The sequence below is a fragment of the Lactuca virosa genome, chromosome 7 (assembly GCF_052849685.1).
Source record: "Lactuca virosa cultivar CGN04683 chromosome 7, Lactuca_virosa_CGN04683_v6, whole genome shotgun sequence".
Taxonomy (NCBI): Eukaryota; Viridiplantae; Streptophyta; class Magnoliopsida; order Asterales; family Asteraceae; genus Lactuca; species Lactuca virosa.
In genome coordinates this window covers 229,317,817-229,332,127 of record NC_136432.1, presented here as the reverse complement: position 1 = coordinate 229,332,127, position 14,311 = coordinate 229,317,817, and the positions used below count along the sequence as shown (strand labels likewise).

The following is a 14,311-nucleotide window of genomic DNA, read 5'->3' as shown; positions in this document are numbered from 1 at the left end:
CTTAAATCAACCAAAGTTGTTTCTAGAAAGTCTCTTATCAACAAGAAGTGACCAAAATCACCATTGTACTTACTACTACAAAGCTTATTGCTTTTATTACATTTACAAAACCAAAATGATCATTATAAATCCCTAGAAATAGAAATGAGAATGATGAATGACAGCTGTTGACTTGGTCTGTTTATTAAAACATTATACAACCACATAAAGAAATTATTAATGTCATCATAAATACAAGAAAGTCAAAAGGGAAGGAGAATGCTGAAGCCTAGGCCTTAAAAAAGCCCTTGCCTTTTTTTTGCAGCAATTCTCAAGAATCCAAAGAGCAAAAATCAAAGTACCTCAACGCTCAACCCTCTTTCTTTTTTCCCTTTTTTCAAGGGACGGTTACAAAGTCCACAAGAAAACCTAAAACCCTTCTTCACACTCGATACACACATCTAATTTTAGTATCTCTGTGTTTACACATCCTATTTATTCATCCCCAATTTCATTTTGTATTGTGCTTAGCTTTCTTCTGAATTTGGAAGATTTGCGATCGGTAAGTTCAAATTCAGAATTACCCATTCGCTGATTTTTCAAGAAATGGTGAAAATTTTGATTTGGGGTTGTTTTTATGTTGGTCATCAGAAACTTTTGTTTATTATTTTTTGAATTTTTTTTTTCTAATTTGTTGATGTTTTGATTACTCACAGATACCGAAATTGAAGGGGTTTTTTGTTAGAAAAAGTGGTTGATGTCAAGTTGTAGATTCAGGTGTTAAGGGTGGCTGAATTACTCCATGGGTAATTTATGCTGCAATTCCGTTTCAAAGGTGAAAATCGTTAATCCTTTTTTATAATTTGCTTCCAATTTCATGTTTTTAAGTAAAATTATGAATTTTATATGTTAAATTCCTGTCATAATAAGCAAATTAACTAAATTGGGTGTGGAAATTGCTATCGTATGCTATAGTACTTCTGCAATCGATCATCAAAAATTGTGCTTCGTTTCTATTTCTTTCTATTTCGTTTATAATTTTTTTAACTGTTTATCAAATTATAATTTTCAATTAGGGTTTTTGTCAACCATTTTAGGATCAAGAAGTGTGAGAGTCGCGGAGTGAGTATTTGTATATAACTTTTGTTTAATTTCATTTTTAGAAATCTCACAAAAAAATTCAACTTTTTTTTAGCATTCTTTATAAAGCTAAAACTACATATTTGCCTATAATTATCATCATAAAGAATTGGTATCCATTTTTGCCTACAAGATTCCCCTAATTTCCTATATTTTAAGATTATTTTATACATTTTGACTGATTTATGAACTATGAAGTATCTATCAAAGTCAAACCTTTATAAGATGGAGTTTGGTAAGATTTGAACCCTAAAAAAGGTTGCCAAGTTTGACCCTTATGGAATTTCAAAAGTTTAATGCTATTTGTATCCCATTTTGGGATTTATCAAATCCTGCAAACGTGTTTTTCGGTTGACAAATCAATAATTATCCAATTTTCTTCGTGTATAAATTTCGTCATCAATTTTATAAATTTTATTCCAATTATTGAGCCACCATTGTGAAATCCTTTATAGTGAGGTCATATCAATTGTCGTTTTCGATAACAAGATCACGTTGGTTGAGCCGCTATTTTGGTGCATTTGGATTTTTTTTTAATTTATAATATGGTCAAACTTTTGTCGCAAATGTACGTATAGTGTGTGATCTTTACAAAATGAAAGTAATTTTGTTTATAAAGCCTAACTATGACTATTAGTCTAAATGTATAAGGTGTTGTTTCTTTTTGGCTTAATGGGGACACGACTTAATTTGTTAAGCTATATATTAGTGTTTCTTTCTTGCTTAATACAGAAAGAAGGACTTAACAAAAATAGTTAGGGAATTGAGGGCTTCCTCCATAAGTCCTAACTTATTAAAAATTTATCATCATTTACTTTTTCCTTCCATTTTGTTTCAAATATTTTTCTTAAACATCAAAGTCAAGAAATAATGCAGTGTCAAATATATAACCTTTACCTAGAAAATTTACCAGGAAAAGTAAATTTATGAATTTGTACTCCCTTCATCCTATTTAAGTTTGAGTTTTTTACTAGTCTTAAAAGAGAATTATTTGTTTACTAATCAAATGTTTTGAACAACCTTAATAAAGTCAACAAAGATTCTTTTTTGATCCAAATAAATATAAAATAGGGCTTAATGCATGTTTACGCAACGACGTTTCACCTTTTTCCTCTTTATGCAAAAAAGTAGTTTTTTATTTCATTAAAGCACACTTACATTATTCTAAATTGGTGGAAAAATGTTACCTTGTTACATTAATTTGCAAAATAGTGAAACATTATTACATAAATAAACATTTAAGGTAATTGATTTTGGTTACAAGGTTGCATATTTTGGTCTTGTAACAAAAAGTGATTGCATTTTTCGTCTTAACCACCACTTTATTACATAAATTAAGAAAAAAAGTGAATCACCATTGTCCATTGCATAAACAACCATTTAACTTGTATAAAATTGATAATCAATTACTCATAATAGGCATATTGGTTTGTTAACTACAAAGAATGTGATATTCTCATGGAATATCTCTATACACACACTATATCAATATCCAAATGAAAAACCTCCCAAGATGTACACAATGTTATTTTATTTTTGAGTAAATTACACGAATGGTCCCTATGGTTTGGGGTAATTTGCACGTTTGGTCCCTAACTTATTTTTAACTCGGAAGGTCCCTACAATTTGTTTTTGTTGCGTGCTTGGTCCCTGTTTTACCTAAAAAGACTATTTTGCCCTTGATTTTTTAATTTATTTAAATAAAGTGGGGTAGGTAAGGTAAGGTAAGGTGAGGTGGAAGTGGGGTTGGGGTGTGTTTATTTAAATAAATTAAAAAATTAAGGGCAAAATAGTCTTTTTAGGTAAGACAGGGAACAAGCGCGCAATAAAAACCAAGAGTAGGGACCTTCCGAGTTAAAAAAATAAGTTAGAGACTGAACGTGCAAATAACCCTAAACCATAGGGACCATTCGTGTAGTTTACTCTTTATTTTCCAGTTTCCATTTTCCATATAACTATTATACTACCTAAAGAGTTATAATTTGGGATCATGATTCATTAATTTGACCTATTTAGGACTTTATCTAGATTGATAGTTCTAATTTTTATTTCATAACGAGCAAAAAGTAAACAAAATCTTTTGTCTTTTTTAGTTTGCAGGCGGCCAATCATCACATGGCACGGGTAAGGGGCGGGGCCACCAAGGATCCATCAAATATGGATTCAACTTAGCTAAAGGGAAAGCTAATCATCCAATGGAAGATTACCATGTGGCAAGATTTATTCCTCATCAAGGACATGAAATTGGACTATTTGCTATATATGATGGCCATTTGGGAGATAGTGTTCCCGCATATCTTCAAAAGCATTTATTCTCCAATATCCTAAAGGAGGTTTAACTTTTATTACTACTCATCATTCCAAATTTGAAACATTCCGAGTTAAAATTACCTTTTTGCCCATTATCATTGTTATAAATGAAGTTGATGGTTTTGATTTTGGATCCATGAGATCCCTTTTTTTGTCTTTACAAAAGGGCATTTTAGATATTTGAGAAATGGTCAAAACATTTTGCTTAAACTATGGGACATAACAAGCTTTTTTTCTTGGGCTATGATCAATGTCGAACTAGGAGGGCATTAATGTCTTTTGAACACACATGAATTTGAGAGAAAATCTTTGTCCTACCTCTTTGAATGGGACAAAAAATAAAAAAATCTTTGTTAAATTGACATGATTGTACTTTCAGTCTAGTGCACGTCAAACACAGTACAACTACAAGGGCATTAATGTCTTTTCAACACGTGAAATTTAGAGCAAGTTTTTGTCCTACCTTTTTGAATGAGACAAAAAAATTAAAAATCTTTGTTCCATTTACATGAGTGTACTTTCAAATGCATGTCGAACACAGTACAAGCTGTCATGTCATGTCATGTCATGCTCAGTTTGCATCGAGTTAAAATCTCTTTAGGGAAATCAAATATATACTTTTTGAAGAACTTTATCATGATTCGATCTTATTTTTTTGGTGTTTTTATAGGGTGAATTTTGGACAGATCCTAGTAGGGCAATTTTGAAAGCATATGAAAGAACAGACCAATCGATTCTTTCTCATAGTCCTGATTTGGGAAGAGGTGGATCCACTGCAGTTACTGCACTTTTAATTGATGGTAGAAAATTATGGGTAGCAAATGTTGGAGATTCTCGGGCAGTTCTTTCAAAAAAAGGGCAGGCCATTCAAATGAGTGTTGACCATGAACCCAATACTGAAAGGGGCAGCATTGAAAACCGCGGAGGTTTTGTCTCCAACATGCCAGGTCATCAATCTTTCATATTATATCCAAAAAAAACAGCAATGCACTTTTTTAATTTTATAGCATCTTTCCTATTATAGTAACATTAACATGATTGTGCAAATCAATTTTTGTTGCTATAATTGGGTATGATTTTAGAAGTATAATGTTTTAGAGTAAATTACACGAACGGTCCCTATGGTTTGGGGTAATTTGCACTTCTGGTCCCTAACTTATTTTTTTAACTCGGAAGGTCCCTACTGTTTGTTTTTGTTGTACGCTTGGTCCTTGTCTTACCTAAAAAGACTATTTTGCCCTTGATTTTTTTAATTTATTTAAATAAACACACCCCCACCCCACTTCCACCTCACCTTGACTTACCTACCCCACTTTATTTAAAAAATTTTAAAAATCAATGGCAAAATAGTCTTTTTAGGTATGACAGACCAAGCGCGCAACAAAAACAAACAGTAGGGACCTTCCGAGTTAAAAAAATAAGTTAGGGACCAAAAGTGCAAATTACCCCAAACCATAGGGACCATTCGTGTAATTTACTCAATGTTTTTATGATTCTTAAAACATAATGAAACATGTGCTTTTGTGTCATGAGTAATTTCAGTCTTTATTTTTAAATTCAATGAGTCGTTTATACCAAATCTAGCAATATTTGAATGGGAAATCTTCAATGAAGTTGTCCTGATATTTTGGGCAAGTTTACGGTTTAATCCTAACTTTTATTTTTTTTTTAACAGAAAAGTTCTGATTATTTTATATTTTGCCCAAATTAACGAAACTGCCCTTATTTTTTTTTCAACAAAAAACGACAGATTGTCGTATAAAATTAGATAACTGCGACTTTTCTGTTCAAAAAATAAATGTTGTTGGGATAAAACCAAAATATTGGGACTTTATCAGAGATTTCCCTTATTTGCATACTCTTTTGTTACCATATTTATATGTTTCATTTCTTTCATTTTACATCCTTTTTGATAAACTTCAAACAATAAGCACAACTTTTCCCTAATCTTCTTGGTGAATTCTATCTAAACATGATCCAATTTGTTACAAATAATGGGTTTTTTTTTTCCGTTTCTTGAGATATAACAAAAAGTTTACTTTTTTATTGAATATATATTAAAATATAATATGATAATATGATATTTACAGGAGATGTAGCAAGAGTGAATGGACAACTAGCAGTTTCACGTGCTTTTGGGGACAAAAATCTCAAGAATCATTTACGTTCTGATCCTGATGTAACAAATTCTGATATTGATGCAACTACTGAAATTCTCATTCTTGCTAGTGATGGATTATGGAAGGTAATTTTATTTATTATTTATTTTTATCATGAAAATGGCAAATTAACTCAAAAATATAAGGTCTTTTTGACATTAACCCTTTATTCAATGAAAGTATGTTGATATTTCTCAAGAAATATGTTTTTCTTTCACATCAAGAACAAAGTTTGAATGTTGTGAAAGTCAAACAAATGATTTTAAAGTCAAAGATGCTCTAATTTATGCTTACTTTTTCAGGTTATGACAAATCAAGAGGCAATTGACATAGCAATTAAGATCAAGGATCCACAGAAAGCATCAAAGGAACTAGTGGCAGAAGCATTGAATAGAGAAAGCAAAGATGATATTTCATGCATTGTGGTTCGTTTTAGCTGAAGAAAGAGGTATAGCTTTATGGGGTGGTACTATGTGCAGTATAAGGTGTACATTTGGGGGGTTTAAGACTTTAAGTTTGTGAGTTGCAACTCAAATAGAGTAAAAAAAGTTCCGAAATTTGGGCATAAAAAAGGTAGCTAAGTTATATATATATATATATATATATATATATATATATATATATATATATATATATATATATATTATAAAATATTATAAAATATATGACTCATCCTTGGTTTTCTTTTTTTCTTTTTAAGAAGTTGAAGTTGTACTCAGGATTGTGAGGTTTGTTATTGTTTAATTTCTTGAATGCTTAGAATATATTATACACAATCTGTTTTTTGTGTGATTTGATTTTCTTGTTCATGGGTATGAACCAAAATCGTTAAAAATATCATCTTTGTTGTTGTTTTGAGATCTCAAGATAAAGGGTTTTTGAAATGCATCTTCTTTTTTGTTTTTCTATAACTGATTTCAAAATGCCTTGTATTTATCAAGATGATTTGAACGTTTGTTTTACTCATAATCTTCGATTTGAAATGTATTTACAAGTTTAAATTGTAAATGGAAGACTTGGTTTTGGAGCAAATGATAATTGAAATTGATGAATGTTACGATGTCTTTAGAGTATGAGGGTGACAAAAGATTGAAGAAATAATCACAAAATTAATCAGGAGACATGGTATCAAGGTATGATTATTTTTTCATAGTTATTAGGACTTATTTGCAAAAAAAAGAAAAAGATAATAATAAATGAAACCGTTTATGAGATTCCTATTTCGCAAAACTACTTTTCTTATGTAGTTTATGTTTTTCGAACAGTTTGCAAAATTTCTTTAATATCGGGAATTTTGTTTTACTGACCATATTAGCAAAATTTGCCTACCTTTTTTTTTTATAATTCAAAGTAATTTTAGTTTTTCAAAAACAATTTACTTTTGCAAAATTTGAAGATTTTGGTTATATTATATAGCTTGCACTTTAATAGAAATCAAATCACAAAACAAAAAAGTTTAGGGTGGAGGTTCATCAACCCTCCTAATCCACCTCGCCATCACCAATCAATTTTTCTCTATTCTCTCACTTCCATTTTTTTTAACCCACAATATAAATAATCCATATTTTGTAACCCACTCCCAACATACAAGTAAAAAAACATATGTTATACGCACTAGAAATGAGAAGAGAATGAGTTAACAAAATAGTGAACCCCGCCTATCCTCAACTAGCTGAATACGTTTTGTCGCCTGATCTAAGACAAAAAAACACACTTTGTACACCAAATTAAAATACATCTTTGTATTGGGTGGTGGTGGCTGGTGTGTGTGGAGGGGTGGGGTGGGATGACAAGATGGGTGGTTGGTTTATGTGCATAATAATTAGTGTTGATATCTTCCAAAACTACACTATATTACATACATCTCACTATATATATATATATATATATATATATATATATATATATATATATATATATATATATATCACATTATTATATTAATATTTGTTTATATTTGATGTAGTTTTCAAATTATATCAACATAGTAGTCAACATTGTAATTTATAAATACTTTTGAGATTAATGGGAATGTAACACATAATATTTTAAATATTTCTCAATCTTACGCAGTATCAGAACAAAAGGACTAAAAAAAGAAGACGGAAATAGATAAAACTTTGAATAAAATGACATTTATTGGAACCATTAAAAGTTAAGACCTCTAAGAACCACTTATTTTAGCTTATTATTAAGAGTATTATATTTTATTCTAATTATTTGATTATTTTTATGTTTTGATAAATGGACAAAAACAATAAGGGTTTGATGGTAATTTTGAGAAATTAAACTCAAAACTTTATTATGTATCAAATATCAAATACTCAAGCCCTCAAACTCTTCCAAACTCTCTCACCAAACTTGAAAAACACAGCAATCTTACCACCAACTACCACCAACCACCATCGCACCACCAATGTACTGCTGCTATGTCGTCATCGCACCACTGTCGTCGCCGCCTCCTACCACCGGCCAACCACTACTATCAAATCCATATACTCTGGCTGGTTCCAGATCTACATTTTCAGCTTCAAATCCACGATTATCGCAACTAGATCCATGATTTTCTGTTCCAGATCTATAAGCTCTGGTAAGCGACGAAGATCCACCACTATCGTCAACGATCGTCACTGCTTTTGTTGTCATTAGGGGTGTAAGTGAGCCGAGCTACTCGTGAGCTACTCGGGATCGACTCGTTAAAAGCTCGACTCGAGATCGAATTAAATGAGCCTGAGCCGAGCTCAAGCCTAAATATGAGGCTCGTTTATTAAACGAGCTCGAGCCGAGCTTCAATTCATGGGCTCGCGAGCCTAAACGAGCTTAAATGAGCCTACATACATACATACACACACATACACACACACACACACACACATATATATATATATATATATATATATATATATATATATATATATATATATATATATATATATATATATATATATATATATATATATATATATATATATATATAGGCTCGTTTAGGCTCGATTAGGCTTGCGAGCCCACTAAATTGTTCACGAGCCGAGCTCGAGCTTGGTCAGGCTCGGGCTCAGCTCGGCTCGTTTACACCCCTAGTTGTCATCCTCTGATCTTCGGTGAAACACGATCATATCTTCCGCTTCCTTTGATTTCTCTCGCCTCCTTTTCTTCCTCTATGATCTTTGGTGAAAAACTACTAGATCTGATGTAAATCTGATACGTTTTAGGCTTGATCTCAAGTGAAACATTACTGTCTACATCGCACCAGAGCTCACTCACACTAGATCTATCATCATTTTTTCCTCTACTTCAAGATTTGAAGTTGTCTGGTCCATATCTATGATTTCCACCACCACAAATGTCCATATCTGTGAGCTCTAGTTCAGATCTAAGATTTTTGTCACCACCAACGTCTAGATCTACAAGCTCCGATGAGATCTCGTTTCGTGTTCTTCAAGCCTCAGATATGGTGAAACACCACCCACTTGTCTCCATCTCTTTCTCCCTGATGATATCTGGTGAAACACCACCACCAGATATCCATCAGGCATGTCAATTTTTGTGTAAATTGTTTTTCCTTTTGTTAAGATGTGAATTGAATGTTTTAGGTGCTGTTTTTTTAAACAAAAAATTCATGAAATCTGCGGACCACCTCTGTAAACAGCTACAGACTGTAGTAAAAAGCATGTTTGTTTTTTTAACATCTGCATGTTGCTGCAGATATTAAAAAATTAAAATAAAACTGATTTTATAAACCGAAAATAATTTCTTGAATGCTTAGAATATATTATACACAATCTGTTTTTTGTGTGAAATGATTTTCTTGTTGATTGGTATGAATCAAAATCTTTAAAATGATAATCTTTCAAGATAAAGTATTTATGAAATATATCTTCTTTTTTGTTTTTCTCTAACTGATTTCAAATTGCCTTGTATTTATCAAGATGATTTGAACTTTTGTTTTACTCATAATCTTCGATTTGAAATGTATTTACAACTTTAAATTGTAAATGGAAGACTTTGGTTTTGGAGCAAATCACAATTGAAATTGATTAATGTTACGATGTCTTTAGAGTATGAGGATGAGAGAAAAGATTGGGAGCGTTAAAGAAGAAATAATCACAAAATTAATCAGGAGACATGGTATCAAGATATGATTATTTTTTCATAGTTATTAGGGCTTATTTTGCCAAAAAAAAGAAAAAGATAATAATAAATGAAACCGTTTATGAGATTCCTATTTCAGAAAACTACTTTTCTTATGTAGTTTATGTTTTTTCGAACAGTGTAAAATTTCTTTAATATTGGGAATTTTGTTTTACTGACCATATTGCAAAATTTGCCTACCTTTTTTTAATTCAAGGTAATTTTAGCTTTTCACAAACAATTTACTTTTGCAAAATTTGAAGATTTTGGTTATATAGCTTGCACTTTAATAGAAATCAAATCACAAAACAAAAAAGTTAAGGGTGGATGTCCCTCAACCATCTTAATCCACTTTGCCACCATGCCTCACCTTAACTTTTCTCTCCCTCGTCTCACTTTCATCTCTTTTAACCCACAATATAAATAATCCATATATTGTAACCCACTCCCAAGATACAAGTAAAGAAACATATGGTATACCTACTAGAAATGAGAAGAGAGTGAGTTAACGATTGTTAACCCCGTATAGTAACATGCTCGTTTTGTCGGCCTAATCTACGACCAAAAAAAAAAAAACATGTACACCAAAAATACATCTTTGTATTGGGTGGTGGTGGTTGGTGTGTGTGGAGGGGTGGGGATGGGTTGGGTGGTTGGTTTATGTGCATGTAAATAGTTTGTGTTGATACCTTCCAAAACTACACTATATTACAAACACCTCACTAAATTATTTTGCAATATATATCACACATTATTATATTAATATTTGATATTATCTTAGTTTCTTTATTTATATTTGATGTAGTTTTCAAACTATATCAACATAGGAGTCTAAATTGTAATTTATAAATACCTTTGAGATTAATGGAAATGCAGTACATAATATTCTAAATATTTCTCAATCTTACATAGTATCAGAGGTGACATCTAGCATCATCATGGTTTGACACATCCATGTCTATCATCAACGGGTCTCCATTTCTGGGAGAGTGTTAGTGTATCACATATTGATGCAACACGGTCCAATATATATATATATATATATATATATATATATATATATATATATATATATATATATATATATATATATATATATATATATATATATATATATATATATATATATATATATATATAGTTGAGATCGGTTGAGAACTCATAGTTTTCCGAGAACCTGAGAACTAAATGTGGAGCGTTAGATCGGTTGAGAACTCGTAATCTTACCGATCTCATTTAATGTTTATTTTTTTGTGTTATTGGACAAAAATAACAAAATAAATCAAATTTCAGATTTTAATATTTTTTATTAAATGGAGTTTTTTAAATTTTTTTTATCAGAAAACATGAAATTTTTAAAAAAATGTAATTTTTTTAAAAAAACTGCAAAATTTTTGAAAAAAAAAACTGCAATTTTTTTAAAAAAACTGCTTTTTTAAAAAATTAAAAAAAAACTGCGTTTTTTTTTAAAAAAACTACAAATTTTCAAAAAAAAGCTGCAAATTTTTTTATAAAAAAACTACATTTTTTTCAAAAAAAACTGCAATTTTTTCAAAAAAAAAACTCAAACTTTTTTAAAAAAACTGCAATTTTTTTTCAAAAAAAAAAAAACTGCAATTTTTTCAAAAAAAAAAACTTGCAATTTTTTATAAAAACAACTGCATTTTTTTCTTAAAAAACTACATTTTTTTTCAAAAAATAACTGCGATTTTTTCTTATACTATAATATTCGTAAGTAAATCATAATAGATTTTATTTTTATTAATCAATCTATAAACATAATGGTACAAGTATTTTGTTCGATACAAAATAATATATAAAAAATAAAAAAAGCTTCAAAGATTCACAATGTTATCATTTCTTCATATCAAGATTTCCATATTTTCTTCAATATATCACTTTTTGCATCTTCTAAATTTTCCACAAATACTTTCAAATCTACAAGAAAATAAAAAAAATGATTAATGCAAGAACACTCACAAAAATGCATATGTATATATCATGTAAGATTCACATTCGATTATATAATGTGATATTCACATGTGAATGTATCTTTTAAAATTCAAATGTGAAATTCATAAGAAAATAAAAACAAAGAACACTCACACAAAATGCATGTGTGCATATAGGTGTAATTCATATGTGATTCACTCGTGACTTACATATAAATTACATGTGATTCATATGTGAATTACATATGATTTATATGAATCACATATGATTTATATGTGAATCACATGTAATTCATATTTGATTCACTTGTGAATTACATATGATTCATATGTGAATTACATGTGATTTATATGTGAATCACATGTAATTCATATTTTATATGTGATTCGCTTGTGAATTACATGTGATTCATATGTGAATTACATGTTATTTATACGTGAATCACATGTGATTTATATGTAAATTACATGTAATTCATATGTGATTCACTTGTGAATTACATGTGATTTATATGTGAATCATATGTGATTTATATGTGAATCACATGTAATTCATATGTGATTCGCTTGTGAATTACATGTTATTCATATGTGAATTACATGTGATTTATATGTGAATAACATGTGATTTATATGTGAATCACATATAATTCATATGTGATTCATATGTGAATTGCATATAATTCATATGTGAATTACATGTCATTTTTATCAATCAGACACGTAATGTAACTAACTGTCTAGGTTACTGTAAAGGAATTACATGTGATTCAAGAACAATAATTAATCAATAAAAAAAGGAACGATTTTTAGTAACTTTTTTTAATTCTTTTTTAAGAAATGAAATTTTTTTAGTCAACTTGAAAATTACCTGCGTTTTGGCTTTGAATCATAAATAGCTAATAGTTAAAGACGTAAATATACTTTAGACATACATATTTGGTCTGTAATTTGCAATCACAAAATAAAAAAAGTGTAGCTAGTTGTACCTGTGCCTTCTGGGATGGTGTAATCCAACATCATATAGTTGTCTGTGATAATATTTCCAACTATGTGAATGTTTTCCGATAATAATTGAGTGCAATTTCAAGAGCCTATCCATCAATCATAAAAGCCACATCCTGCAACAAAATACATACATACCTTCTAATTAAATTTAAATCAAACAAATGCAACAATTAATTGCATCAATAATAAATGTAAGTCATTTGTTACCTTAGGTTCTTCTTTTGTTATCTTCATTGTAAGAAAAATTCTTTCCATATTTCTATAAACTTCATCTTCTGTTTTTCCATTAACTAATAGAAGTTGGCCTTTTAACTAATAGAAGTTGGCCTTTGGGTTCTGTACATGATTGAAACATAATGAAAATTGAAAACTACAAACAAATCATAAATTCTAAAATTTAATCAAACATGGAAAACTATCATTCCTACTCAAGATACTGGTAAACTCAAGAAATAACAACATAATTTTGTTCATTTGTTTACTTTATAATTGAAAAACAAATTGAAATGGTAAGAAATAGGGTAGCAATAAAAGTAAAATGTGTGATTAGGAGGTGAAGTGATCAATCAAATCATTAAGTTGTGTTCTTATTGAAGGTTATCAACCTTTTTTGCCTATAGTAAATGACTAAACTTTCAAGATTTATTATGTTTGTAGTTTTTTATCAACCTTTTTGTCCACAAGTATATTTGAATTTTTCAAGTTTGGTCCTGATAAATTTTTTCTTGCAATTTTAGTTTTTGTAGCATTTTTGGTCCACGTACCGGTAAAATGTCTACCTTTATCCCCTGAGTAAAGCTGATTTTGCAATTTTGGTACCAAAAATAAAGTCTTAGTACTTGGAATTAGGTACCATATTTGCAAAAACCAGCTATATTCAAAGATCAAATGTGTAACTTTCTCTAAGGAAAATGAATTTACCTGCTAAAAGAGTTCGGTTATCAAAAGAGTGTGACTCAACACTTTCCTAGTTTTCATAATCCAAACAATAATAACATCAACCTGCAATATATTAAAAAAATGTGGTTATAACTTATAATTACAAATAAACTTAAAGCAGTTTCTAAACACCAATAATAATAATAATTACAAAATCTTCAAGGTATCATTGGATAACTTGTCAATTGGTGCCACTTCTTTAACCAACTTTCAGAATATCTAATGAATTAAACAAAACTTGTTTTGATAATAAAACGTCTATAGACCTTCTATCAAATGCACAACTTTTTGAATTCCACCTTTCTGTGCATATAAACTCTTAAAGCATGTGTATGACTTCATTTGGAATTTTTTTAGAACATTCATATTTCATACATCCCCTTTTCACTCAAAACACAAACTAGGCCTAAAAATTTCAGTTTTCAAGTTGAATGTAGAAATCTTATTTTGTCCGAATACCGGATTCCTTCCTTGTTTTAAATTTCTTATCACTTTAACAAATCCATAATCATTTCTGTTTTCAATTTGAAAACTTTAGGGATTTGCAAAGTTCACCATTTGAACTTCTTAAAACATCAAATTGAACTGAATGGTCAATCACAAGGTCTACTGGCACCTGGGAAATACGAAGATATGAAATAATTAAAAGCTATTGATGCTTTAAAAAAATATGTGAATGGGATAATTAGAATA

At 29.8% G+C, this 14,311-nt stretch overlaps 1 protein-coding gene across 1 annotated transcript; it reads left to right on the top strand.

Moving 5' to 3' along the window:
- Positions 1–247: 247 nt before the first annotated feature.
- On the top strand, positions 248–6,231 carry LOC145124540 (putative protein phosphatase 2C 9). Its single transcript, XM_079059941.1, has 6 exons — positions 248–541; positions 696–814; positions 3,213–3,452; positions 4,100–4,376; positions 5,520–5,674; positions 5,891–6,231. Exons 2-6 carry the CDS (start codon positions 782–784, stop codon positions 6,026–6,028), a joined length of 843 nt encoding a protein of 280 aa, XP_078916067.1. The 5' UTR covers positions 248–541; positions 696–781; the 3' UTR covers positions 6,029–6,231.
- Positions 6,232–14,311: the final 8,080 nt, after the last annotated feature.